This window comes from Hippopotamus amphibius, chromosome 7, assembly GCF_030028045.1.
Source record: "Hippopotamus amphibius kiboko isolate mHipAmp2 chromosome 7, mHipAmp2.hap2, whole genome shotgun sequence".
Lineage (NCBI taxonomy): Eukaryota > Metazoa > Chordata > Mammalia > Artiodactyla > Hippopotamidae > Hippopotamus > Hippopotamus amphibius.
The window spans coordinates 88,978,204-89,006,177 of NC_080192.1; the positions used below are offsets into that span (position 1 = coordinate 88,978,204).

At 47.7% G+C, this 27,974-nt stretch overlaps 1 protein-coding gene across 1 annotated transcript; it reads right to left on the minus strand.

Annotated features, from left to right (window-relative positions):
* Positions 1 to 904: 904 nt before the first annotated feature.
* On the minus strand, positions 905 to 27,974 carry VAX2 (ventral anterior homeobox 2). The gene is made up of 3 exons (XM_057743108.1): positions 27,737 to 27,974; positions 7,640 to 7,827; positions 905 to 1,497 (listed from the first exon to the last, which is right to left on the minus strand). Exons 1-3 carry the CDS (start codon positions 27,972 to 27,974, stop codon positions 1,057 to 1,059), a joined length of 867 nt encoding a protein of 288 aa, XP_057599091.1. The 3' UTR covers positions 905 to 1,056.

Sequence of the window (27,974 nt, forward strand, 5' to 3'; positions counted from 1 at the left end):
CTCTCCCATTTCAGGTTCAACCCTTTCACAATTCTTAGTCTCTTGAAGAACTCTCTTGCGCTGGAGTCGGGGATGGGTATGACTTTGAAGGGCAGCACGGGGGAGATCTTTGTGGTGATCAACAGTTCTGTATCTTGTTTATGGTGGTGGTTCCACGAATCTTAGACACATGATAAAGTGACATGGAACTACACACACACACACACACACACACACACACACACAGTACCAATGCCAGTTCCCCAGTTTTGATACTATACTGTAGTTATGGAAGATGCAACCATTGGGGAAAGCTGGGTAAAAGGATAAACAGATTTCTTCAGACTATCTTTGCAATTCCCTACAAGTCTACAATTGTTGCAAAATAAAAAGTTAAATAAAAGTGTCTTATTTAAGCAAGAAAATTTTTTTAAAGTGCTTCAAAGTGGGGTGTTTGTGATGGACAGGTGCTCTAAAGCATGTGGGATCTTGCCTGGCTTTACCTGTGATTCCCTCTCTCAGCCTCTCTGGATCCTGGTCTCACCTTTCACTGGTCACCCTCTCCAAAGAACTGGCATCCCCCTTCTCGAGCACTTCTGAAAGAGGCGCTTGCAAAGGTCAGTGCTTACCAACAACAACATCGATGGCTGGCGATGGCGCTACCACGGGGATTTGTAACGCCCAGGTGGGCGCTCTAATGGGGGGGTAGTCAGGTGTTTACCCCATCCCCCCAGCTGTGAACACGGCCCCAGCTTCTGCGTCTCCCATCAGAGGTCCCCCCAACCGTCGCCCATGTTCCTTCCCAGCGAGGAGAGAGGGGATTGAGGGGCAGTGGCGGTGCTGTGGGGACTCCGTTTCCCTTCTTGTCATCGTTTTCCGTTTATTTCAGTGAGAGGCGCGCACACACACACACACTGCACTCACACACGCAGGCTGTGGGACCAACCATGTCCGTCGGAGAGTCTCTGAGCTGGGGTGTGGGCGGGGCAGGGCGTGTGGCTGCCCCCTCTCGCCTCTGGCCCGGGAGGCAGGGGTGGTGCTGTGCTTGGGGACTCAGTGTCACGCGGGGGTGGAGGCTTAAGCGTTGGCCTTCTTGCCGCCGCCGCCGGGGCCGCCTCCTCTCCGATCCAGCCGGCTGTAGGGCTCGAAGGCCGAGGAGCCCAGTTCGCAGCGCGCGGGCAGGTCCAGGAGCGGGGCGGTGGAAAAGCAGAGGGCTGGCGGAGGCGGCGGCAGCGGGGGCGACGCCGGGGCCGAGCTCAGCGGGTGGAGGTGCGGGGAGGAGTTCCTGGCGTCACCCAAGGAGGTGCCCCTGCGGCCGGCAGGCAGGCCCGGGGGGCCGGGGGTCAGCGCCAGGAGGCTGGGCGCCCTGGGCACGGACAGCAGCCGGCCCTGCTCCAGCAGCCGCAGGATGTTGGAGGTGGCGAAGGCCTTGGACGCAGTGGAGGACGCCCTCTTCTCCAGGTCTCTGCTCTGGTCTTTCTTCTGTTTGGTGCGGCGGTTCTGGAACCAGACCTTCACCTTGGGGCCGAGCGAGGGGAGGGGTGTCAGCAGGCAGAGCAAAGTGGGGTGAGGAAAGGAAGGGGCAGGGGAGCGGGGAAGGGGGGCAGGGGTGCAGTGAGAGGAAAGAAGAGCGATCAGATTGCCGTTGAGATCTCACCATCAGCCTGACTGCGGGATCTGATGAGAGACCCTGGCCCCCGAAATCATGGGCACCCCTCCACGGCTACTTTGACCCTAGGACAGAGGGATGGATTGGCAGCTGGAGGGTGGAGGTGGGAGGGCACAGATGAGGCTCCCTCTGGGCCCACGCTCCTTCCACTTTTAGCCACCTCCACCTCCTCCTGTCTCGGTTCCCAGGCTGCCTCCGAAGGGAGCTCACTAGCCCATCTGGCCATCCTCCTGTTTGAACCTCTCAGCAGCCCCCTCCCACCCCATCATCCATAAGGGCTTCTCAACGTGATACCAAGTGTAAGAGGATGTGTCAGGACGGTGAGGGACATTTCCAGTGGCCACACACCCAAAGCTGGGGGCGTAGAGGTGCCAAGTACACCACATCCTACATGGAGCCGCCAACCAAAGGGCAGAGACATTTTTCAAGGCTGATGAGAGGAGGAGAACTTGCCCTCTGCCAGCACCTGGCACCCAGCACTCCAATCCCATTCTAGTCTGTAGAAGAAAAAGAAGGCTGGGGGAGGGGGAAGCTCAGTGGTTAGTTCTGCGGGCCACCTGACAGTGATGGGATTTTCTCCCCTCTGGGAAGGACAGGGTGCTCCCCCAAGAGGCGAGTTGTGGTTCCTGAATCACTTGCAGGGCCTGGAAGTGCCTGAGAGGAGAGACTGACCGTTGCTCCCCAGCTGGAAAACCTGTCAATCACTGCAGCACGGAGACCCGTGTCCCCAGGAGCACAGAGGCTGGCCCTGCTTCTGGCCTGGAGGTTTCGGGAGGCTGACAGTTGGCTGGGTAGTCTGTGCCAGGAGGATGAGGAGGGTCCACGGAGTGCAGGGTTTGGGAAGAAAAAGATGGGGAGACCCGATGGTTCCCTCCAGCCTCGGAGGACAGAAGAGAAGCCACAACTGTGGCTCCCAGGTGAAGGAGAGATGAGGAAGAGGAGCAGGGGCAGGAGGCTGGCTTGGGCGAGGATGAGGAGGGTGAGGGCGGAGCCAAAGCTGCCTGGGGCGATGCCTAACATGCCGCATGTGGGAGCAACTGCCCCGCCAGCAAACCTCCAGCCATGAGGATTCTCAGGCCAGGTGGTGCCAGGTGCACTCCAGCCCTGGGGGAGGTTGCGGTGGCAGAGGGGGAACAGGTGGCTCAGAAAGGGCACACTCCCTTCTAGAGGCTCCAGTGGGAGAGGCTCTTCTCCATTGTAGCCAGCAGGTCCCTGCAGCAGTGAGTCAGGCCTGTTCTGAGTGGGGGAGGGGGAGAAGAAAAGATATGAAGCAGATGTGAGCTGGGTGTTTTAAATGGGATTGGATTGAGTTTCAGTAACTGAAAGCGACACGGGAGTTACGGGAGCTACGTGAGGTTGGTGGCTGCATTCACTCACTCACTTACTCATGCATTCGGCGGGCGTATGTACTGAGCGCCTACTGCATGCCAGGCGCTGTTCCAGGCTGGGGAAATCAGCAGTGCACAAAGCAGAGCAAATCCCTGCAGTGTGGTGTGGACAGGGCGGAAGGGAGACAGGTGATAAACAACAAATAAAAACAAACAGGTGTGGCTGTCGGGTGGCAGGAAGCGCTTTGAGCAGTGTCTCTCAAACTATTTGTGGTGAGGAACCACTTTTTAAAGTTTCCAATCTGTCGGGAACCAATACTTTTGTAAAATACAATTAACATGTATGCTAGAAAAATTGCTATACGTATTTCTTTGTTTTAGGCTCAACTAACATTGTTTATGAAAAAGAATAGACTAGACTAGACTAGAATAGAAAATATCGAAATAAGTTGAACACAGTAAGAGTACTTGTTTTCTGGAATGATTATTTCAGTCACACATGTGGGTTGAACTATAAAGTGTAATTTTTACTATAGGTAACAGCCAGGCAAGCTGGAAAGCGAGTGAGTCCTGGAGACTGAGTAGACAGGTGCGCTTAGCTGACGGCCTTGTCCGTGTGGACACCAATCCAGGTGGCCTCTGATGTGGTGTCTTCCCAGCAGAATATATATATTTCTAAACACTCACTCTCCATTTCTGCACTTGGCTTGGCAAGCGCAGATAACAGGTTGCGGGCTGGCACTTGGTGGGCGCAATAAGGAGGGGAGAGGCTGAGAGGTGACTCTCTTATCAGCAGGGTGGCAAACAGAGCCCCTCGGAAGAGGTGACATTGGAAGGTAGTATCAGTAAGGGACGGCCAAGGACGATTCAGCCGAGTCTGGCTGAAGGAGGTGACTGTTAGTCACTCTGGAATTTGACTGCTCCAGGAAGTGCCCCCCCACCCCCACCAGATCCCTGGGGGGCACGGCTCTCAGTGTTGCTGCAACCCTTTCCCCTGCGGCGAAGCCGCCGAAGCCTCCGGGCTCTCACCTACCTCAGGCCAGCCGCCACCCCCAAGAACCCCTGCGTCTCAGTTTCTCAGCTCTAAAATGAGGACAGAAATAGCTGGGATGTGGCAGGGATGGAAGAGGAAATCCCTGTGGAGGGCTAAGCCTGGCCCACACTCAGTGTGTGGTATCGTTTACCGCTCACTGTCTCTGTTCCTACCTCTGCACTACAGGCACAGGACCGACCCGGAAGTCATGGTTCCTTTCCTGGGGACGCTGAGGATGTAGTGGAGAGTGGCACTGACCGCTCCCAGCAAACAGGGGGCAAATAGGTACAAAGGGAGCGGCAGTAACAGAGGTGCCACCAATGAGGAGGGACGCTTCACGGGCACTCTCCTGCTGGTCCAGTCCTGCTGCAGCTCTGGGTCTAACAGGGAGGGGAGGGCATGCCTAGAACAGCACCTGGTACATAGCAGGCATTCAATGATACTTTTGTATGGGTGAACATACTGAGAATTCCACAAAATTCTAGCCATATAACCTTGGGCAAATTAATTAGCCTCTCTGAGGCTTGGCTTTCTGAAATGGGGATAATATTACCCATAAAGTCTTTATTTATTTATTTTTTTGGCTGTGTGGGGTCTTCGCTGCTGCACATGGGCTTTCCCTAGTTGCTGAGATCAAGGGCTACTCTTCTTTGCGGTGTGCAGGCTTCTCACTGCCGGCCTCTCCAGCCGCGGAGCCCGGGCTCCAGGCGCACGGGCCTCAACAATTGTGGCTCACGGGCCCGCCACTCCTCAGCATGAGGGATCCTCCCGGACCGGGGATCAAACCTGCATCCCTGGCACCGGCAGGCGGACTCCCGACCACTGTGCCACCAGGTAAGTCCCAAAGTCATCTTTTTATAAAGATCAGATGAGCTGATGAACGTGCCTGCTTTAAATTTTGAGCACGCTATTTAATTTCTGTGTGCCTCAGTTTCCTTCTGTTTAAAGTAAAAATCATAAAGAGCCATTCTGATGCACTGAAAAAATATACTCAGACTTTGGCCCTGGTTCTTGGCACAGAGCTTTTTGTTACCCATAACCAGCCCCTGCTGAGCACACCTGAGTTTATGCTAATGAGGTGATTCAGAGCGGACCCCTAGTTTCAGGATGGGGTTTGGTTCCAGAAAGACCAGACCTGTGATTAGGGGGTTGGAACTTTAGCCCCACTCCTGACCTCCAGGGAGTGGAGGGGGGCTGGAGACTGGGTTATAAAGACTCTTAAACAATGAGATTTGCTCCGTAAACTCTCCCTACTGTACCTGGCTCTATGCATCTCTTCCATCTGCCTATCGCTGAGTTGTATCCTTTATAATAAATCTGTAAAAGCAAATACAGTGTAAAGTGTTTCCTTGAGTTCTGTGAGTCATTCTAGCAAATTATCAAACCTAAGGAGGGGGACGTGGGAACCCACCCCATTTGTAACTGGTCAGAAGTACGGGTGGCCCTGGGACTTGCTACTGGCATCTGATGTGGGACCGTCCTATGAAGCTAAGCCCTTAACCTGTAGAATCTGTGTTAACTCCAGGAGTTAGGGGCAGAATTGACTGGAGTTGTATTGCTGGACACCCAGTTGGTATTGGAGAATTGGCTGCTGTTGGTGTGGGAAAGCCCCACGTATTTAGCATCAGCAGTGGTGTCACCTATCCCGCGAGGTTGTGGTGAGGACGAAACCAGTTAGAACACATCAAGCACTTAGAGCAGTGGCTGGTGCACAGGAAGCTCTCAGTAAGTGTTAGTTAGTTATACTGTATATTATCTGTGAAACCCAGGGAAAGAGGAAGGACAGTGGTACGTAATAATCAGTTAGTTGAGGATTCATTGAGAACTCACTGAGTGCCCTCCCCAAGGAGGCCTTAAGAACATTCAAATACATTCTTGTCCTTAGGAAGTGCATACTGGTTGGTGCCTACCCACCACCCCCCACCCCCACCGCCAACACACACACACACACACACGCACATGCACACACACACACACACACACACACACTAGACTTTACAGGTCAAGACATTTGGAAAAGGTCTTGCAAGTAAGATCAAGAAGCCTTAAGGTAAGTTTCCTGGAAGAGAAGGGGCTTGGCCTTGACCTTCAAGGGCAGATAAATGTAGCCTGTACGGAAGGCAGGGCAGGGGAAGGATGAGGACTGAGGGGGAGCTGCTGGCCTGGGCATCTGAGGTGTGCTTGGAAAGAAAGTTTCAGGGGACAGATTGGGGGTAAAACTAAGCAAGGCAGAGGGAAATTAGGCCAAAGAGGAGGGGCAGGCGTTGAGGAGTGACTCTATGCCCAGACCTCAGGGTCTGAGGGGGTCTTCCTGACTCCCCCTGGGAGCTCTGACTCTGCTTGGCCACTGCAGGCCCCCTGAACAGAGCCTGGCCTTCCAGCCCTGCTGAGCCCAGCTGGAGGGAAGGCCCAGTTGCCCCAGGCCATCTGCTGGGTTGTCTGGGGCTCTACAGGGGCAGCTGGAGGAAAACAGTCCAGGTGGAGATGCCCCGGCCTGCAGGACAGCAGCTGCTCCCAGCAGGCTGCAATCCTGAGCTCACTGCCACGGGGCAGGGGTGCCAAGGCCAGGGTGGCAGTGGGCGGTGCACAGAGAGCCTCACAGATCCTCCCGCAGACTTCCCCAGACTGTCTGCTTCCTTCTCCTCTCCTTCCTCTCCCCTTCCCTTTATGTGTCCTGGTTTGGCCCTCTCAATACATGTATTGACTGGCCTCCCTTGGCCATTTAGCTGTAGCTGGACTTAGAGTCTCTGAGCCTTTTCTGACAAACTCTAGTGTGGTTTCCCAGTTTACCGGCAGCATAAAGAGGCCGGACTGCTTGTCCAAATCCTAGTGCTGAAACTTACACATTGTATGACCTTGGGCAAAACCTCTCTTGATCTGCAAAATGGGATAACACTGGTGGCTACATCATAGGGTTGTTGGGAGGGGTTAGTGAACTAACATAACTAACTTAGAACAGTGCCTTGGCACAGTAAGTACTGGGGAAGTGTTATTACTATTACTGTTATTATTTAGCTCTAGGACCTGCTTGAAGTATCTCCATTCACACAGAGTAGGTGCTCAGTTTACAAAAGGCCTCCCTTTGGGTTATGCAGACTAGTGCTATGTGCTAAGCCCTTCCTGGGTGAAGGGGGAGTTCAGTCCCCTTCTCTCCAGGAGGTTCTGAGGCACACAGGGATGAAAGGAGGATGAGGGAGGGTGGGAAAAGGCCCAGAATGGGGCAATGAGAGGTCCCCAACCTAATTTTGTAATGCCTCATCTCTCCCCTGAATCTTTGCTCCCAGCAAGCCAACCCCTCACCACGCCTTCCTGCAGGCCCCCTCTTACATCAACAAACACCCCCCTGCATCTTGAATGACCCTTCTTCCTATTCCCATATCCACCCAAAGGAGTGACCAATACATCCCGAAGCCCCCACACTGCCCCACCCCCACCCTGTTGGCATATACCAACTTTCTCTTGCCAGCACTGTATTTATTTACTCTGGTTTGCCTGTAATTTTAAGCCTTTCCCTAATACATGTGTGAACTCCAAAGTTGTGTCTCTGTGCAGCAGTGCACAGGCCTCACACTCCAAGGAGTTCCCAAGCTGCCGGGGCAGGGGTGGGGTAGCCTGGCCCTGCCCTTTTACCTGGGTCTCGGAGAGGTTCAGCTGACGGGCCAGCTCAGTGCGCTCACGGCCCACCACGTACTGACAGCGCTGGAACTCCATCTCCAGGCGGTACAGTTGCTCAGCTGTGAAGGATGTGCGGGTCCGCTTGGGACGGTCCAGGTCCAGGCCCTTTGGCAGGACAATTTCCCGGATGGTTCCTTTGGCGTCTGCAGGGGTCATGGAAGAAGGCAGTTTCATTCACTAGTTAAGGATTTAAGTCACCAATGAGCATCTTAATAAGAGGCAGCATGATCTGATGGGGAGCTCCTCACGTCTGGGTCTGGCTGTATGATATGATCTCTGACAAGTTTCTTGCCCTCTCTGGGCCTAGCCTCCTAATCACCCAATGCAGTATGTTGTATCTAATGGGTATATGTATGTGAATGGGCCTCAGTATAAATGTCAGACCTACCTATCATCATAGCCTGGGCAGAAAGGACTCACTCTGACCCAGCCAGGATTCTCTTCCCTTAGCAGCATAAGAAACAAATGGAAAGAGAAAAACCAAGTCCTAAAGTGCAAAGGAAAAGATGGGTTATAGTTGGATATGATCAATCAGGTAAGGCCTACTGGAGAGGTCCAGAGCCAGGTCTTAAGCCCCGTGTGTGTGTGTGTGTGTCTAGTGTGTGTGTGTATGTGTGTCAAGTGTGTGTGTGTGTATGTGTGTGTGTGTCTAGTGTGCATGGGTGTGCTCTCTGTCCACAGACCCTCCTGGGGTCCATGAAGAGGCTCGCTCGCTGGTGTGGGGTAGAGCTGGGATCTCCAGGAAGAGCCTGAGGACCATTGCCACTGCATCAAACTGCTGGGGTGCCTTCAAGAGGGGGAACTTCTGCCACTCCCTGTGTGCCTAATACTGAACAGCAGGGCCACCCTCCTGGGCCCTGGACCAATGCCCTCCATGCATGGGGTCTCCAATATTTTGGAACCTACTTTAGAGAGGCTGAAAAATCTGCAGCGCACATTGACCAGGTAGTCCGACTTAAAGAACTCAGCAAGGGACTTCCCTGGTGGTCCAGTGGTAAAGAATCCACCTTCCAATGCAGCGGATGTGGGTTTGATCCCTGGTTGGGGAACTAAGATCCCATATGCCGCGGGGCAACTAAGCCCATGCACCACAATTACTGAGCCCGCGTGCCACAACTACTGAGCCCCTGAGCCACAATTAGAGAGAAGCCGGCGCACAGCAAGGAAGAGACCGCGTGCCACAACAAAAGATCCTGCACACCGCAACAAAGATCCTGCCTGCGTGCCACAACTAAGACCCGATGCACCCAAAAATAAAAATAAATAAATTAATAATGTAAAAGAAAAAAATAACTCAGCAAAAGCAAAATTTCTAGGGGGGTGGTGGCTTATATACACACACACACACACACACACACACACACACACACACACACACATTAGCTTTAAGTATAGGGGCAAAGATGACCCACGTTTGAACCACACACACTGATGGCTTCAAATCTAGTTATTAGAAAAGTTTATGTCAAAAGTTAAAGTGTGGAAATATGCAGCATCACTTTCTGTAGGATTTACCAAATCTCACCCAACCTATGGTGTTGGTAATAATAAAGCTAAACTAACAGTAATTCACCGTTACATAGGAAGGTTAGTATCAAACAGGAAATTTACCAACTCAGGGCAACCCTGATCAAGCACAGGTAACAAAGCAAGGTTCCAAGGTTGCAGGAATTCTGTGCCTCTCTAGGGAGCGTGCACAGTCAGAGTTTGCAATGCTGCCGGAAGCATCAGTGGCCCGCTCATAATAGCTGACACCTCTGCAATGCTTGCTCTGGGTCAGGCACTGTTTTCAACGCTTAAACCCTCCCAATGTCTCAGTGAAATTGGAACTATTATCCTCCTCTTTTAGATGGGGAAATGGAGGGATAAATTTTAAGTCACTTCCTCCAGGTCATACTGACAGTGTTTAATAAGCTCTAGAAACACCCTCATCTTACCTGATGAATACCCTTTTAGTCATCCTTAGTGATTCAATTGATATGTTATAGTGAGAAGAACTTCGGTCATGGGTAGAAAGTGGAATCTTCTGGATGTGTTCATCATTACCCTGCAAGGTGAGGAAAGGACTTGCATTTGGGATGTGCTGTCTGTCCAGAGGCTCCTCGCGAGCCACAGGACTGCAGAGCCTACTTGTAGAATCCCTGCTCTAGAGGGTGAACCTGACACCTCTCCCTCCACGGCCCTCAGTATATTTTATGAGACCAGTTCTTCCTGCTTCCTGCTGGGCCAGTTAATATTTCCTCTGTCAGGGTGCCCTTTAGCTCTTCATGGGCTCCTGGCTCGCAGGCCCTCCCCGGCCGCCCATCTCAGAGGTTTGAGCACCTTCCTGTCCTCCGTCAACTACCGGGGAGAAGGTGAGTGTGGGTGGGGGACTCAGTAATGGCCCAGAGGCTGCCCTCCCCCACCACTGGGCTGGTCTCACCAGGGTGCTGGGCAGAGCACAGTACACGGACGGGGGCCCTGCTCTTGGAGGGTTGGCAGAACTACAGGCCTTTTGGGATAACTCAAGCTTCCCTCCTCAATACGTTCTACATTCCAAAAAGGTGGGGCAATATCTGTGACCCCCTTGTGACAGGTCCCCTTTGCTCAGGTTCTACTGTTTCCAATTGTAAAACCAGTCTTAGAACTTCCTCACAACACTCAAGTGAGCCCATCTCCAAAGGCACTGATTTTATTAAAAGCATCTTGGAGGGTGTGAACAGGAGGAAGGGTGATGGGTGTCATATGTGCGGCCAGAAGCTTCACATCCTCTTCCAGGTAAGCTTCCTGGAGCCCACCTGAAGCTCTGAGGTTGTGCTCCTGACCACTGAGGTCAAACCATATAGGCCCCCCTTTCCTCTTTGTAGAAGAGCTAAGAGGAGCATTCCTGCCTCGGGGAGCAACCAAGGGCAGCCCTCCTCCTCAGGGCCAGGGGAGGCAGGAGCATGGAACGAAGGCACCTCAGATTTGCCCACAGATATCCAAACGGGCCATGCAATGCAGCACATGAAAAGATGCTCCACATCACTAGCCACTAAGGGAAGACAAATGAACACCAGGAGAAACACCGATCAGAGTAGCTAAAATAAAAAATACTGAGAATGCCAAAGGCTGGTGAGGATGCCAAGAAACTAGATCTCGCGTTCATTGCTGTTGGGAATGTAAAATGGAAACTTTGGAAACTGACCTGCCAGTTTCTTAAAGAGTTAAACCTATATTAACCATAGAATCCAGTGACCTCATTCCTGGGCATTTATCCCAGAGAAATGAAAGCTCAGGTTCACATCAAAACCTACATGGGGGGCTTCCTAGGTGGTGCAGTGGTTAAGAATCCACCTGCCAACGCAGGGGACACAGGTTCGACCCCTGCTCCAGGAAGATCCCACATGCCGCGGAGCAACTAAGCCCGTGCACCACAACTATTGAGCCTGAACTTTAGAGCCCGTGAGCCACAACTATTGGGCCCATGTGCTGCAGCTACTGAAGCCCATGCGCCTAGAGCCCAAGCTCCGCAACAAGAGAAGCCACAGCAACGAGGAGCTGGTGCACCACAACGAAGAGTAGCCCCCACTCACCGCAACTAAAGAAAGCCCGTGCACAGCAAAAAAGACCCAACACGGCCAATTAAATAAATAAATAAATAAATAAATAAATAAAAACCCTACATGGGGATGTTCACAGCAGCTTTATTTGTAATAACCCCCAAATGGAAACAATCCAGATATCCCTCAGTAGGTGAGCAGGTAGACAAACTGTGGTACAACCGTGAGTGTTGATAGATACAACAATTTGGATACATCTCCACAGAAATTATACAGAGTGAAAAAAACCAAGCCAGTCCTTCAGGTTATGTGTTGTATGCTTCATTTATATTACATTATCAAAACAACAAACTTGTAGACGTGGAGGACGGATCTGTGCTTGCCAGGGGTCAGGGGAGGGAGGCTGAGACTATAAAGGGGTAGCATGATGATATTTCTTGGTGGTGACGGAACAGTTCTGTATCTTGATTGGGGTGGTTGTTATATGGTCCATAAGTGTGATAAAATGTCACAATACTATATGCAAGGGAAAAAGTGCTTGTAAAAATTGGTGAAATCTGAGGAAGGTCAGTAGTCTAGTTGATTATATTGTACGAATGTCAGTTTCTGGATTTTGATCAAGTATAATAGTCACGTAAGATGTCACCATTGTGAGAAGCTAGGTTGTAGATATGTGGCATTTCTCTATCATTTTTGCAACTTCTGTGAGTCTCCAACTCTTTCAAAATAAGACATCAACAACAACAACAACAAAACCTGCCATGAGGCTAGAATGACGTTTTGTCACAGAAACTGACAAATCCATTAGTGGAAAGGATACAATAGTATTTCCCCAAATGCCTCTGCATGTCATTTGTGGTTTGTAAGATGATTTAAAATGATACATAAATAAACCTTTGTCATTTTAAAAGTTATGCGGTTATTTTAGTGTTTATTAGAAAAAATTTAAACCTCTGATTGTATATGCTTAGCATGAAGCTAAAGTAGGTACTTCGTTTTAAAATACATTATGCTAAAATATTAAGTAAATAAGTGAAACATGGATATAACAGAAATGGTAAGCATGGTATTCAAATAACTGAATATTGAGAAACAATGGAATAAGGAGTACACAATTAGAGGCATGTACATATAGTGACAGAGTTTATGATAAAGGGAACATTCTAAATGGGAACAGGTTAGTCTAGTCTATCAGTGGAGTTAAATAGATTGGTGACCATAAATTATCTGTTCAGAATAAAATCAAGTCAAATTCATGTCTCACACCATAAAGAACAATGTTTCAAATGGATCAGAGAGCAAATCGTAGACTATAAGATGATAAAGACATTAAAAGAAAATACAGGAGGCTGTTTTTATAATCTTAGGCTTGGGAAGAGCTTTCTGAGCAAGATACAAACCTGGACTATAAAGGAGAAACAAAGCATGTATTCAACTATATTAAAGCCCAAAACTTTTGTATGACAAAAGAAACCGAGATAAAATATGAGAGACAGAACTGAAGAAAATCTTTTTTTAAAAGGTAAAGAAATAATATCCAGAATATATAAAATGCAATTATGAATAAACGATTTTTTTAAAAAAGGGCAATAGTCTAGTAGAAAAAATGGTCAACTAATTTATGTGTCATTCACAGAAAAGATATTCAAATGGCCAATAAATATATGAAAAGATGAGCACAGCTTCACAGTTATCAGGATAAAGCAAGTTCAAGCAATAATGGATAATCATTTATCTCCCTTAAGATTGGAAAGATATTAGTAGATGATTAATAAAGCAATGATGCACTTGTTGGGGAATTCATACCCCCATTCATTGCTGGTAGGGCCACAAATTGTCACAACGTTTTAAGGCTGCATTTATCAAGTTTAAAGCTGCCCAAATTAGTGCCCCAGAAATTTTATTTTAGTAGGTATTCATCCGGAAAGCACAGATTCAAGTGCTCCAAGGTATACATAAGGATGTTTGCTGCAGCATTGTTCAAAATTTTGAAAATCTGAAAGCATCATGAGTGTTCCCCGTAAGGGAAATGACGGAAGAAATTATGGTACATTCACACCATTCATATTTTATAAAATATCATGTAGCAATTTAAAGAATGAGGCAATATCTATATGAACTGACATTAGGTGAAAGAAAGTACACCCCATTTATGTAAATAAAACAACTGTGTATATTCAACCATTCAACATACATTTAATAAGCCCCTATGATGTGCCAAATAATATTCTTGGGTCTGAGGATATAGAAATGAGCAAAAATGACAAGGTCCCTGTTCCCATAGACCTTGTATTGGGGAGAGAGACAGATAATAAATTTAAAAACTAATATATAAGGTAATGATAAATGCTGTGAAGAAAATAAAACAAGGGGATATCACTGACCTTCTCCAAATAACCAGCATCCAATAGTCATAGCGTGTGTTTGTATTTGCTATTTTAGCTCGGACTGGCAGAGAAGGCCACTTATCAAAGTCAAGTTAATGTATAAACTATGAATGCTGTTCACCAGTGTTTCCAGCTCCTTCCAGGCACATAATAGTGTTGCAGCAATTTTCTTCCCTTGGAAATCACATATGGCCATATGGTTGGCTTTAGTCAAGAGGAAAGGATGTGGTCACTTTCCGCGGAAGCGCTCAGACGCTGGTTTATGATTTGCCACACCCCTACCCCCTACTGTGATGGTGGTGGAGGCAGGAGCCAGGCCTGAGCTCGCTCAGCCTGGGCTTCTGAGTACCAAGACGAGCTCCTGCACACGTGTGGTGGACGTACCAAGTGCGTGAGAAATAGACTGTGTTTTGTTAAACTTCTGAGATTTGGGGTTGTCTCTGCAGCAACATCTAGCCCAACCTGCGGACAGAGCCCCCTTCCCTGAACTGTTTCTTTCCTAGATGGAGTTGGGGGCGGCGGGGGGGGGGGTGGTGGTTAGCACCAGGAAGGAAGGACAGCTCAATTCCAGAGCCTCTTTGTGGGTAGGGTCTTGTTAGGGTGAAATGCATGCGTCTAAGTGGAATGAAGGTTGAGTTTTGCTGTCCTTCAGATCTCTTCAAAGAGGGGTGAAATCAGGGGCATGGGGGAGAGTGAATTCCATCCAAAGAGCCTTTGTCGTGGGAGAGGTGGTGACCCCTGCCTGATAATAGATAGCTAATGCTCTTAACCTCCAGGACCAAAAATTACCCTCTCCTGCTACCTCTCCCGATAGACCCCCTGAGAGTCCTACCTGACTTCATCTAGGTAGCACTCTGGTAGTTCCTTTACATGATAAGCAGTTAACGTGCTGATTTTTAAAGTGTCACAAGGTCCTTCCCGCCTTAATCTACAAATATAATGTTATCACAGTAAAAATTCCTTATAAAAATTCATTCTCAAGTTTATTGGGAAAATTGAAAATGGAAGAATACTTGAAAAAAATGTTGAAGAATGAGGAGAAAATACTTGCATTATCATTACAGCAAAATATATCACAGGGACTTCGCTGGTGACCCAGTGATTAAGAGTCCACCTGCCAATGCAGGAGACATGGGTTCGAGCCCTGGTCCGGGAAGATCCCACATGCCACGGAGCAACCAAGCCCGTATACCACAACTACTGAGCCTGAGCCCTAGAGCCCACGAGCCACAACTACTGAGCCCATGTGCCTAGAGCCTGTGCTCCACAACAAGAGAAGCCACTGCAATGAAAAATAGCCCCAGCTTGCTGAAACTAGAGAAAGCCCACAGGCAGCAACAAAGACCCAATGCAGCCAAATAAATATGTAAATAAAATTATTATATGTATAATTATTATATATTATTATATAAATTATATATTATATATAATAATTATATAAATTTTTATATATTATATATATTACAAATCTATAGCAACTCAAATGGTGTGATGCTGGCACAAGAGTTATGAAGCAAATCCATGCCTATATGAGGAATTGGGGTTTTTTTAATTTTTAAAAATTTTTTATTTTTATTTTTTTAGAACTTTTATTGAGATACAGTTAACAGACAATAAACTGCATATATTTAGAGTGTACAATTTGTTTTTTTTCTTACCAGTAATGTATATATGGCAATCCCAACCTCCCAATTCATTCCCCCTCAACCCTCCCCGCTTTCCCCACTTGGTGTCCATATGTTTGTTCTCTACATCTGTGTCTCTATTTCTGCCTTGCAAACTGATTGATTTGTACCATTTTCCTATATTCCGCATATATGTGTTAATATACGATATTTGTTTTTCTCTTTCTGACTCACTTCACTCTGTATGACAGTCTCTAGGTCCATCCATGTCTCTACAAATGTCCCAGTTTCATTGTTTTTTACAGCTGAGTAATATTCCATTGTATATATGTACTACATCTTTTTTATCCAGTCATCTGTGGCATTTAGGTTGCTTCCATGTCCTGGCTATGGTAAATAGTGCTGCAATGAACATTGGAGTGCATGTATCTTTTTGAATTATGGTGTTCTCTGGGTATATGGCCAGTTGTGGGATTGCTGGGTCATATGGTAACTCTATTTAGGAATTGGTATATTATAAAGATGGCATTTCAAATTAGTTACAGGAAAGAAAAGATTATTAAAGACCTGGCTGTTGGACAATTAGCTTGTTATCTGGAATGAAGTAATTTATCTCACACTGCATGCAACACTACACACAATATGGATTAAAACTTCAGATGTAATAAAGCTCTAAAAATGGAATAAAAACATTGAAGAATTTTAAAAAAATAAATGACAGATCTGAGTACCTAGAAATGAAAGCTTCTGCAGGATGAGAGACAGTTAAAAGATAAGTGACAGACTGGGAGGAAATGTTAATAATACAGGCATAACAGTCTTAACGTCTAGTACACACACAGCCTCTATAGTCTAATGAATAAAGTCAAGCAGTCCAGAGGGAAAGGGAACAAATTATATGAAAGCGTTATTCAGAGAAGAGTAAATACTAGTGACTAATAAATATGAAAAAATACTCAAGCTCAGAGGGACTTAGAGAAAATTAAATATAGAACAGCAATGAGATCTTTGTTTTTCAGATATCATATTTTATCTATCAGACTGGGAAAATCGTGCTGGCAAAAGTGAGGGAAAATGGGTTTTCTCAAGCTCTGTTGGTGAGAACACACATTCACACAAAATAAGTTTTTCTTGGAGGGCAATTTCACAATGTGTAGGTAAATTAAAAAATGCATAGTTCCTTTATTTCAGAAATTTTATAGAGGTTTCTACCCCCAGAGAAATATTGGTATATTTCATAAAGACAGAGCCACTGTTTATAGCAGTTTATAAGAGAGAGAAAAAAAAAAAAAAAGGAAAGCTGAATCTTTATCAACAGAAATACTGTTGATGATTTCACAGTATAGTCATGCCTTTGGCCGTTGTATAGACATTAACAAGAATGAGGTACATCTTCATATATTGACCTGAGTGGATGTCCATTATATATGACTACATGAAAACAAGTGCATGTGTACAAACCCAGTTTTATAAAGAACAAAAGGTAAAATTAAACTGTGTGTGTGTGCATGCTGGTACCTATATGGAACTAAGTCTGGCAGGATGAACACTTCTCTTTTCTGTTTGCTCTGTGGAGTGGAAGCTGGTCAGGGAGGGAAGATTTCTCCCATCATACTTTATGCACATTTTTATTATTTGGTTTGTTGCAAAGACTGTCACAGTCTGTGAACAGACTATTTTAGCAGGGTGCAAAAATATCCCACTTTTGTAATAATAACTTACATATTTACATTTTTCAATTACCAGGGAAATTTTGGGAGGTTACATCTTGGGAGTGGAAGTGTATTGTGTGAGGGAAATGAAGAACTTTCAACTTTCACATGATTTTATCATGGATTGGTTTTGTAATTAAAAGGATATTTTATACTTCAGAAATGAAGAGTCATTAGAAAGAAAAATAAAATACGAACTATAAACTCAAAAAACTGTAACACATACTGAATTTTATGTAACAAAAATTTGAGTATTGTATTATAAATACATATAGCATATATATTATATATAATATATATATATAATATTGTTACCTTTAGTTGGAGAACTTTCTTGTTGAAAAGTAAAATGTAGAAGCCCAAATGGAAATGACCATTAGCTGTGATTACAGTTTAAACTTGAGTTCAGAAAAAACCTAACTCACAGCAAACTGAAAAAAAAGAAGAAAGAAAGAAAGAAAGAAAGAAAGAAAGAAAGAAAGAAAGAAAGAAAGAAAGAGAAAGAAAGAAAAAGATCGGGATGTTTGCAACACATGTAACTGAAAAAGGGATCATTTCCCTTCTATATAAATATTTTAAAATATGTCTATGTTTGTTTACATATGTTACATATGTTACATGTTTATAGAAATGTATTTCTATAATATATAAACACATATACATAATGTTTACAACTTTAAGAAAACAATGAGCAAACCAATAGAGAACTGGCTAAGTGTATGAATGAAAAATTCACAGAAGAGGAAATAAAAATGAAAAATAAATATATGAAAAATGCTTAACCTCACTAGTAATTAAAAACACCAAAAAAATAAGATTTTTTTCACTTGAAAAGATTTTACTCTAAAAGATTGAGTATATCCTGGGTTGGGAGGATGTGGAGAAATGGCACATTTATACACAATTTTTGGGAGTATAAATTAGTACATTTTTGGCATTTAGAAATATCAATCACAATTTTAAGCATATATATTTGGATTTTAAATTTTCACTTCTAGGAATTTATCCTGCAATTATATGCATACCAGATATATGTGAAATGATTTTTATTATTTTAAAATTTTTATCATGAGAAATTTCAAATATACAAAATAGAGAATAGTGTAACAAATTCTGATATACCCATCCCCAGGTTTAACAATTATAAACTCAGGAATAATCCTACTTCTTCTATATTCCTGTAATTTTAAACAAATCACAGACATCATAATATTTCTTCCAGAAATATTTTTATAAGTATCTCTAAAGACTCCTTTAAAAAGCAATCACAATACTATTGTCACAATTAGAAACATTAACAACCATTTCTTTTTCTTTTTCTTTTTTGTGGCACACGGGCTTAGTTGCTCCGTGGCATATGGGATCTTCCTGGAGCAGGGATCGAACCCATGTCCCCTGCACTGACAGGCAGATTCTCAACCACTGCGCCACCTAGAAAGCCCAACCATTTCTTAATATAATAAAATGTCTCACCTGTTTACATATTTTTATATTGTCTCATAAATGAGACTCTAAAAAAAATCTGTTCAATAGGATAGGAAGCATTGAGGTATTGTTCATAATTGTGAAAAAATAGAACCAACCTAAATATCCATCAACAAGGGACTCATTAGGGACTCCCTAGGTGGTGCAGTGGTTAAGAATCCGCCTGCCAATGCAGGTAACATGGGTTTGATCCCTGCTCCCGGAAAATCCCACATGTCACGGAGCAACTAAGCCCTGTGCACCACAACTACTGAGTCTGCACTCTAGAGCCTGCAAGCCACAACTATGGAGCCCGTGTGTCGCAACTACTGAAGCCTGCATGCCTACAGCCAGTGCTTCGCAGCAAGAGAAGCCACCACAAGGAAGGGTAGCCCTGCTCGCCTAGAGAAAACCCGTGTGCAGCAATGAAGACCCAATGCAGCCAATAAATAAATAAATAAATGTTAATTAATTAATTTAAAAAAACAAGGGACTGGTTAAATAAATTTTATTAAATCTTCATAATGTTGTATTATGCAGTTGTTAAAAATAACCAGGCAGTTCTAGATAGAAAGATATTTATTAAATAAATGTTTATTAAATGAAGAAAAGCAGTTTGCAAAAAAATATCACTTTTGCAATATATAACTGACATTTAGATTTTTCAATTACTAGGGAAAGTTTAGGAGATTGCATCTTGGGAGTAGAAGTGTATTATATGGAGGAAATGAAGAACTTTCAACTTTTACATCATATTAGCAAAGCAGCATGGATTGGTTTTGTCATTAGAAAGATATTTTATACTTCAGAAAACAAAAGACATCAGAAACAAAATTAAAGGACAATTTATAAACTAAAAAAAAAAGCCACATATATTGAAAGCAATGAGCTACTGTTCGTAATACAGAATTTCTACAAATCAGTAAGGAAAGGAATATTTGAAAATTAAAAAGGTCAAGTGAAATGAATTAATAGCAGAAGAAATACAACTGGTCAATAAACATGAAAAGATGCTCAACTTCACTAATAATCAAAGAAATAAAAATAAAACGTCAGCAAGGTACTTCTTAGCAAAGATATGTAAGATAAATAATGTCCAATATGGGGAGACAGCAAAGGTGAGGGTATAAATCGCTAAACTTTTTTCCCCTGGAAGAACAATTTAACATGTATGACGATATAAAGTGTGAACTGTGATAGCAAGGTTTGGGGATACAAGCACTTTCAGGAATTGCTGGAGGTGGGTGGGTACCATCTTATGGAGGGCCCTTGGGCATTATATTCCAAATTACAAACACAGATACTCTTTGACCCAGTAACCTACTTTCAGGAACTTTTCTAACAGACATACCTGCACATGTGGAAATGACCAAAGAACAAGTTTATTTATTGCAGCATTGTGCATAATAACAGAAGATAAGAAAAAAGCTAAATATCTACCATTAGGGCACAGGTTATATAACGTACATTATGGTCCATCCAGTCTCTATAAACAGAATACTACACATCTGTAAAAAACTAACAAGTTCTTTACATCCCAAGATACACCGGTAAGTGAAAATAGCAAGGTGCAGAAAAATATATAGAAATGTCACGATACGAGTAAAAAACAAAAGGAAGAAAAAATAATATAGCTGCACTAACTTGCATAAGCATAGAAATTATTTGGAAGAACATCTTGGAAAGCAGTAAATAATGTCTGCCTTTGAGGCGAGTGGGAATTGGAGGATGGGGGACAGGGATGGGAGAGAGATTTTTCACTGTGCACTTGAAACAATTTTTTGATGTTTGAATCAAATGAATTAATTACTATTATAAAATTAAAGGAAACGTTTAAAAATTTTTTTTAGTGTGTGTAAATCTTTCGAAGCAGCAATTCCACTGCTAGGAATTTATCCTTGGGAAACACTCAAGGGCCTGAGGACCCGAGAACTGGGAGCTCATTTTATAATCTCCCAAGCTTTCTCCAGTAATTGAAAAACATAAATATGTAAGTTATATACTACAAAAGTAACATTTTTTGCAAACCGCTTTCTTTATTTGATAAAATTCATTCAATAAATATGTTTCTATCCAGAAGTGCCTCATTACTTTTAACAACTGCATAGTACTACCTTATGCAGATATAATAAAATTTTATTTAACCAGTCCCTTTGTTGATGGATATTTAGGTTGGTTCTACTTTTTCACAATTACAAACAATGCTTCAGTGTACCAGGGAAAAACAGGGACATCCTTCCAGAGGATAAGAGAATCCTGCTTTCCCCCGCCAAAGGAATACTGTACAGTCATGGAACAGCGTGAAATGGTTGGGCCGAAAGGATGACCCCTAGGTGTGGAATTATTTTTTTAATGGTAAGTCGCAAGGCAGGTTACGTATTACGATTCCTCTTTCGCTAATGTCTGTACAGGAGAGTGGGGAAATATGCCGAAGCACACCTGAAACTTGGAATGGTGGCTATTTCTGGGAGCCTTCCACCGTTTCTGTTTTGGGGTTTTTGTTTTGTTTTGTTTTTACTTGGAGCACGTATTGCTTTTTGAATTTAAATTCTCTGCCTTCCCGTCTACATCTTGGACGTGGCCTTACACTCCTCGAGGGGTGTCCTCCGCCGGCCGCGCCCCGGCTCGCCGCAGCTCGGCGGTGGGCAGCGGGAAGAGCAAAACACCCAACCAACCGTGACTTTAATTACCCGGTTATTTTCAGCTCCAACCTAGGATTGGAGGTATGTGAATGGGCGGGGCTCGGATTTATCTAGCTATTTCCCTGGTTGGCTCTGCGGATGGATCCTCACCCTAAGTAGCTGCAAAGCCGAAAGACTCACTACCGCCCTCGCGGTCCTCTGCTTTTCTCCGCCTCCCGCTCCGGCCGCTGCGGGCCTCCAGGTGGCCTCCCCGGCCCTGGGGATCCAAGGAACCAGTAAAAGAAACCATGTTTGAGCTTTTTCAGGTTTTATATTTCAGTGGTTCCCAAAGTTGAGGATTGCCCCAAATTCCAAAAATGTGGCGTCGTCTGTTTTATATTTTAACAATTATTCTGTGCTCTGGCATCATCACCATTTCACGTAAGGAAAGACTTTGTAACGTCAAACAATGAGGTCGCTTCAGAACAGATGTGCTTCCCGGGGACGGCGGGCCTTTCGGCCTCCAACCTAGTGAAATACGCGCTATAGATGGTTTTGCCTCCTTTCATTCATTCGGCAAATATTTACTGAGTGCCTACTGTATGCGCACCGAACGTGCCAGAGCAGATCAGGCGGGTGCGGTGACTCCCTCCTAAGTGGTCTCTGAGCCGAGTCAAGGGAACCCGGCTCCGGCACCGCCTCCTTTGAATTTAGAGGCGACTTCACTCCCTCGGCACCCAGGGCCTGACACAGGCCCGGGTCAGGAACCCCGAACGTCACCAACTGCGAGGTGACCTCTCGGTTGGTAAACAGCGCCGGCAGCCCCACCAGGTCGGTCTGGCACATAGTAGGTACTCAATATTTGTGGAATGAATCAGCTAGCAAGAGAAGGGCAAGATCATGGTAGGACGTGGGAGAGCTGGTTCGGAGAATTTTACTGGAGGGGTGGTGGTGGCAAGTAGCGTCTCATAGTCGCCGCCACCCTTCACCCCCACCCCAGTCGCGCTCACAGCCTGGCTTTTCCCGGTCCTCCCACTCCTCGGCTTGGCTTTGTAGGCCAGATTCGGTTCTGGCGCTGTCACCTCTTTCCTCAGTATCCATCGCCACCCTGGCACCCCTAGCCGAGACGCATCAACCTTCCGCCTGGATGGGTGCGGGGTCGGTGGTAAACCACGCGCGTAGACCATCCCAGTCCCGGGGGTCCCTGGGCAGGCCCACTCCGCCTGTGTCCTCTATCAGAGCTTTTCAAACCGGGGAACGCAACTCCGCGGCATGCACGGCGGGGAACCAGCTGCCCTCTTTCCGAAGAGTCAGGCCGATCTTTAGTTTATATGAAGCAAGCAGGAAATAAAGGCAACATTCTTGTGCTTCGTATATCCCCACCACCACCATTTAAAATACAAATCAAAGAAACAGCGAAGTGAGAGGAAGCTTGGGTTATTTACTACGGCCTCAGACTTGAGTCGGGGGTAATCGAGGAAATGACATAGAGCCAACAAGACCCTTAGAAGCCATCTCTCGCTACGAGGGGTGGGCAGTGGGTGAAGTCTAATCAGTCTGGTGCCAGCGTACGAAGGCCCAAGGACACAGGCTGCCGCGGTCCGCTCCCTCCCCTCCAGTCCCGAGTACCCGCACGCTGTCCCAGCCTCCCTGCCCGGCTGGGTCACCTGGGGGCCACCTGGGAGCTCCGACCCTTCAGGGGGGTGCGCACGTGCGTGCGTGCTGCGGCAGCGGGTCCACGGGCAGCAGAGCTGAGAGCCCCCAAAGGCCCTGCACGGTTCCCTGAAAATGAGAACGGTGCCTGCAGGACACACCAACAACACGATACATTTGGCTGCACACATAGGTCTGCGTGTGTGTGTGTGTGTGTGTGTGTGTGTGTGTGTGTGTGTGTGTGTGTGTGTGTTGGGGGAGGGGCATGGATACAAAGAGAGAAATAAAGACCAAAAAGGATAGGGCCCAGCATAGACCTGCCATGAGAATGTAGGTCCTTCTGCCAAAAACAAAGCAAAAGGGAAAACATAACAAACATAAAACAAAACCAACCCCAGGAAAATAAAAAAGAAACATATCCCCACAAGCCCCAAAACTAAAACTAAAACTAAAACCAAAATCCCCAAAGTGCAATCCCCTGCATGAAGCATTTATACCTTTCAACCACTGCCTGGGGGGCTGGTCCTGAGTTATCTCAACTCTTAACAGACCTTCATTGAGGCTACAGTCCCAGGGTCCCATCCAAGGAGGGCCCAGGTGCTGAGCCTTGCAATCCAGTGCTCCTTCAAACATAACACTCTGCCCTGCATCTCCACTGTCAAGATCCCCTCTCAGGTAGGTGGCAGGGGTGCCCTTGTGGAGCTGCCACGATGTGTGGGGTGAGGACTGCTAAATCCCCAAGAAGTCTTCCTAGATCCAGTGGCTGCTGTAAATCCAAGCTGGACATGTCAACGCTGAGCCCAGACCTGGCTGCAGGAGGGGGTTGTCTGTTCCCTCGGGCTGCTCCTAGCTCAGCCCCCGAAGGCTTGGCCACTTGCCCGGTGTCCTCTGACATGTCTGCAGCATCCAGGGCCCTGCCTGGTGTACGCCATTGTGCTGGGTTTTTTTTTTTTTTTTTTTTTAGTTTTTAAAAATCCATTATTATTATTATTTTTAAAGCTCTTTATTAGAATATAATTGCTTTACACTCTTGTGCTGTGTTTTGACCAATGCATTTCTGCAGCATGAGTCTGGCTCTGCCCCCAGATTCTCAAGGGGGACTGGACCCCACTAAATTCAATGACCCCTGTGCCCCCAACCCACATCCACAGAGGGAATTGTTCAGCCACAGCCAGAGGCCCCGGCCTTCCTGCATCTTCCCACATCCCCAGCCATTAGGCACATCCATCCATTGGGCTCCCTGGTGAAAGCATTTCCACTAGTGGGTGGTGGTGCTGCAGGGGTGGGGGTTGGGGTAGCCATTCACTCAGTCAAAGGATTCCACAGTTTTCTGTCCCCCTGCTCCCTGACGGAAGGGTGCTGAGCCAGGCCTGGTGCAGGTCTCAAGGTGCAGGAGTACCCTGAGGAGAGCCTCTGAATTCTGCCCCACTCAGGCCAAGGTGGCAGCGCAGAGTTGGTGAGGTCTGACTGAGGTTTGAGACTGGCAGGTCAGAGGGCTGCTTTGGGTGATCTGTAACCAGCGCTAGGCATTGGGCATAACATTTGCTGGGTTGGGTGACCATGGCAGACGGCCATTCCTGGCTCTATCCAGAGGGGTTCCTGAATTCGATTCTGGATTAACTTGGGAATTACATAGGTGCCTCTGAGTGTGCAGGTGCCAGTGTAGATTGTGAGGTTTGGGAGTTTTGGGGTGAGAGTTGTCCCACCTCTTCTGACTCTAGCAATCCCGGTTTCACCGAAAAAGCCGTAGCACTGAAGCTGCAGCGAACTTAGGGCCGGGGCTCCCTTTCCATCTGCTTCCTGCACGTGGCTTGTCCTTTCCAAATATAAAACAAAAGATCTCCCACTCTTTTCCCTCACCGGTCAATGGGCTGCACATGCAGAAGTGTGGGGCAGCCTGGGTGGCTGTAGGGTCCCTGTGGAAGCCTGCTTGTGTCCTGGGTGGGGTGTGCGGGCTGCCTGTTGCGTGTTCACCTGTCATCTCGGTGGCCTTGTTTGTGCCCACGTGTGGCAGGAAGCAGCCTCCATTTTGAGGCAGGGGATGCAGCAAGGGTTGGCCTCCCTGGCTCCCTGACCCATATTTGGCAGAGGCAGGGAAACTTGAATGATTGGTTGAGCGGGGGTTCCTCCAAGGGGATGGGGGAAGGCCACGCTGTGTGATCTGCAAGGTGGCACTGGGCCTCCTTTCACCAGCCTGCCCTTGACCCCTTGGCTGCTCACCTCCCAGCACATGCACAGCCTGTGCACGCAGGGGGTGTGGTGGGGGAGGCCTCTGAGGAAGGAGGCCCACGGCCTGAAGCAGTCTGTTAGTCTCCTCAGAGCTCCCTCCCCTTTCCTTTAACGGAATATGTATGGAGATCCTGCTGGCTATTTGCAGTTTTACAGACAACATCTCTGACCCTTAGCATAGCCTTCATGGGAAGAGCTATGGTTTCTTTGTACAGATGAGGAAACTGAGGCACAGAGAGGCAAAGAAACTGGTTCAAGTTCAAAGGCCTGTAAGGCCTGTATTCCAAACCAACGTCCCTTAATTCTAGCACCAGGTTTTCCTCTTTCTCCCTTGCATCTTCAGACTCCCCTACAGATCTGCTGTCTTAACCCCACTAGCAGTCTGATGGCTGCAATGGCAACTGCCTATCTTTCTCCTTTTTATGGTTTCCTCCAAGGGTACTTTGAGAGGATATGTCTTCGGAGGTCAAGGGCAAAATGTACTCTCTGCTTAGCGCATGCTGGAGGGACATTCAGCCAGGGGCCAAGGCGCTGCAGACTTCCCTTCATTAGTGCAGGGCCTTTCATCTGTCAGAGCCTCCGCCCTGGGCCCAATGGGGCTGGAGTGACGCAGGTGACCCTGGCTAGGAGAGATTAGCAGTAAATGACGTTCCTGGTATCTCAGCACTGTAATAACCTCCTTGTCATTAAATGGAAAAGGACAGAGGGATTTATGAGGGCCCTGTTTGCCTTTTAAGTGCATAAATAGCTCCTCTGTGCTCTATTTCCATTATACTGTATCAGTGTAATGGCATTGCTTTATTGCCTACATGCATTTGTAAAAGTACACCTGACAATGCACACAGGCAGCCCCACTACAACAGGGGTCCATCTCTTCCTGGCTGTGGATTGCTCCTAGCATGCGTGGTCTCGTGGAGGGTCATTTTTGACTCCTACCTGGGAGTTATTTGACTGCCATCTATGCACAAAGTCTATTTGATCTACATGCAGAGTTAGTAGAGCAGAAGGGCTGGTAGGTGGGCACAGAACTCACAATTGTCCATGCAGAAGGAAATGTCTACCGAAAGATGGAGTGTGAGGTGGTGAGTGTCCTGCAGAGACTTGAGGTCCTTAATCCGGGAATGTGGGCTTAGGGGGCTGATTTCTCTGTTTCTGGAAGCCCTGCAGATTTCCTTAATGGAACTCCAAGCTGGCTGCTAATGCCCTGTACCCAAGACAACCCACAGTCTATAGAATGGAATCTAATTTAATCCCAGGTGCCCAACAGGTCCACACACCTGTTAGAATCCCTGTTGGGTGGGACCACCTCCCCATGCCCTGTCCTGTAACTGCTTTGATCCAAGCCTGACCCAGAACAGCGCTGGGCACTCACCTCTAGGTGACCATACCTGGCACCAGGAGTGTTTCCTGAAGACCAGGGTCCTTGAGTCTGTGTCCAAGATGGACAGTCAGTCAAGTTCACATTGGGCTGTCTCTGTTCTCTACCTTAGCCGCCATTCCCAGAGCCACCCTAACCCAGCGGCTGTGGGGAGACTGTGCAGGACCGGGCCGAGGTGTCCCAGTCTCTATAGGGGTAGCTCACACACAGCCCAGCTCAGGTCAGACAAACTCGGGGTTCTGGCGCTGGAGCGACCCCGAGCCAGCGTCAGTCAGGCTGGTTCCCCTTCTCCAGGCGGTGGCGGAGGAAATCAGCTCCGGCTCATTTCTCTCCAGGCCCTTAGGCTTGGAGGAGAGGCGCTCAAAAAGAAGGGGCAAGAAAAAAAGAAGCGGGAGCAAGCCGGGCGAGCAAGTTGGAGCAGGAGGCCGGGGCAGCTGTTACCCTCGAGCGGCCTCTTTTAGGCGCCGGGTCTCCCGGTCCAGGGACTCCAGGATGATGGGGGAAACAGACCTCAGGCTCCGGCCGCGGCCTAGGAACGGGCCGAAGGCAAGACCCCGGAATTCCCTTTCTTCTCTCATCTCGCTGGGCGATGCCCGGATCCGGCGAAAGCCGAGCCTAGAGCTTCGCGTGGAGGCTGGCTTTGGGGGCCGGGGGAGCCTCAGCCTCGCGGCGAGGAAGCCAGGCAGAGCTGGGCACCCGACCCTTGCAGGAAGAGAATGCTGAGAAGGTGAGCTCGGCGGAGAGAAATGGCCAGGCAAGAAGAGAGGAGGACGAAGGGCGAGGGAGAACGGAGAGACGCCGAAGGCCAGGCCGGGAGAAGGCCGCACCGAGAGGCGGCTGGGCCCAGGCGCCGCGAGGAAGTGGGAACCGAGAAAAAGAAGCCTGGCGGGCGAGCGCGTCGCACGCAGCCCTCCGCGTCCCGGTGCCCTCTCCCGGGAGCAGCCCGTGCGCCTGCACGGCTGGGAACGCGAAACAGGGCTGGGCAGCGGGCGGGGAAGCGCCCCGGTCGCTGAGCGGAGCCCAGGCCTTTTCCTCCCACGGTTCCGGACGCTGGTCCCTCCTCGCCCGGACCCCGCGGAGCGCTCGTGACGCTTTTCTCCGCACCCGCCGCGAGGCCGCGGGGCGGGGACTCGGTTCTCCGCATCCCGCGCTCGCATCTGGGCTCCCGCTACAGTTACCCGCCCGGAAGGGCCTGGGGTGAGGCTCCCGCCCGAGAGGCTGAGAATCGTAAGGCAGCGAAATGCGGATCTCTTCGGTACCGGTCGCCGCTTTGTCCCCTGCACTCAGCTCAATGTCCAGCACACAATAGACGCTCAAAGTGATGTTTGCTGAATGAATGACTGAATGATGACTGACTGAGTGAATATATGAATTGGGAGGGGGAGGCTGCAGGAAGGTCGGAGGCCACAGTAGGGGAAGGGAGGGGAGTCCAGCGGGCCAGGGCTTCGAGCTGTGCTCTTACCTCGCACCAGGATGCGTCGGCAGTGGTCTGCCTCGCCGAGCCCCGGCTGCCCGTCGCTGTCGGCGCCGCTCTCCCTGGAGCCCGCAGGGCTGGAGGCGGAGGTCCCGGCAATCTCCCTTGGGCTGCGGCCGCCGGCATCCGCGCTCGAGGTCTCTGCTCCGCCGCGTTCCCCGCCGCGCCCGCCCCGCGACTCCCGGCGTGCCGGGCCGCGGTCACGCTCGGCGCCCCCATCGCCCAT

Excerpts from the sequence above, each read along its gene's own strand:
- VAX2 (XM_057743108.1), bottom strand. The coding sequence starts at position 27,974 with ATGGGCGATGGGGGCGCCGAGCGTGACCGCGGCCCGGCACGCCGGGAG. Across the intron at positions 7,828-27,736 it reads CCGACGCATCCTGGTGCGAG|ACGCCAAAGGAACCATCCGG; the intron begins GTAAGAGCACAG and ends TGACCCCTGCAG. Across the intron at positions 1,498-7,639 it reads TGAACCTCTCCGAGACCCAG|GTGAAGGTCTGGTTCCAGAA; the intron begins GTAAAAGGGCAG and ends CTCGGCCCCAAG.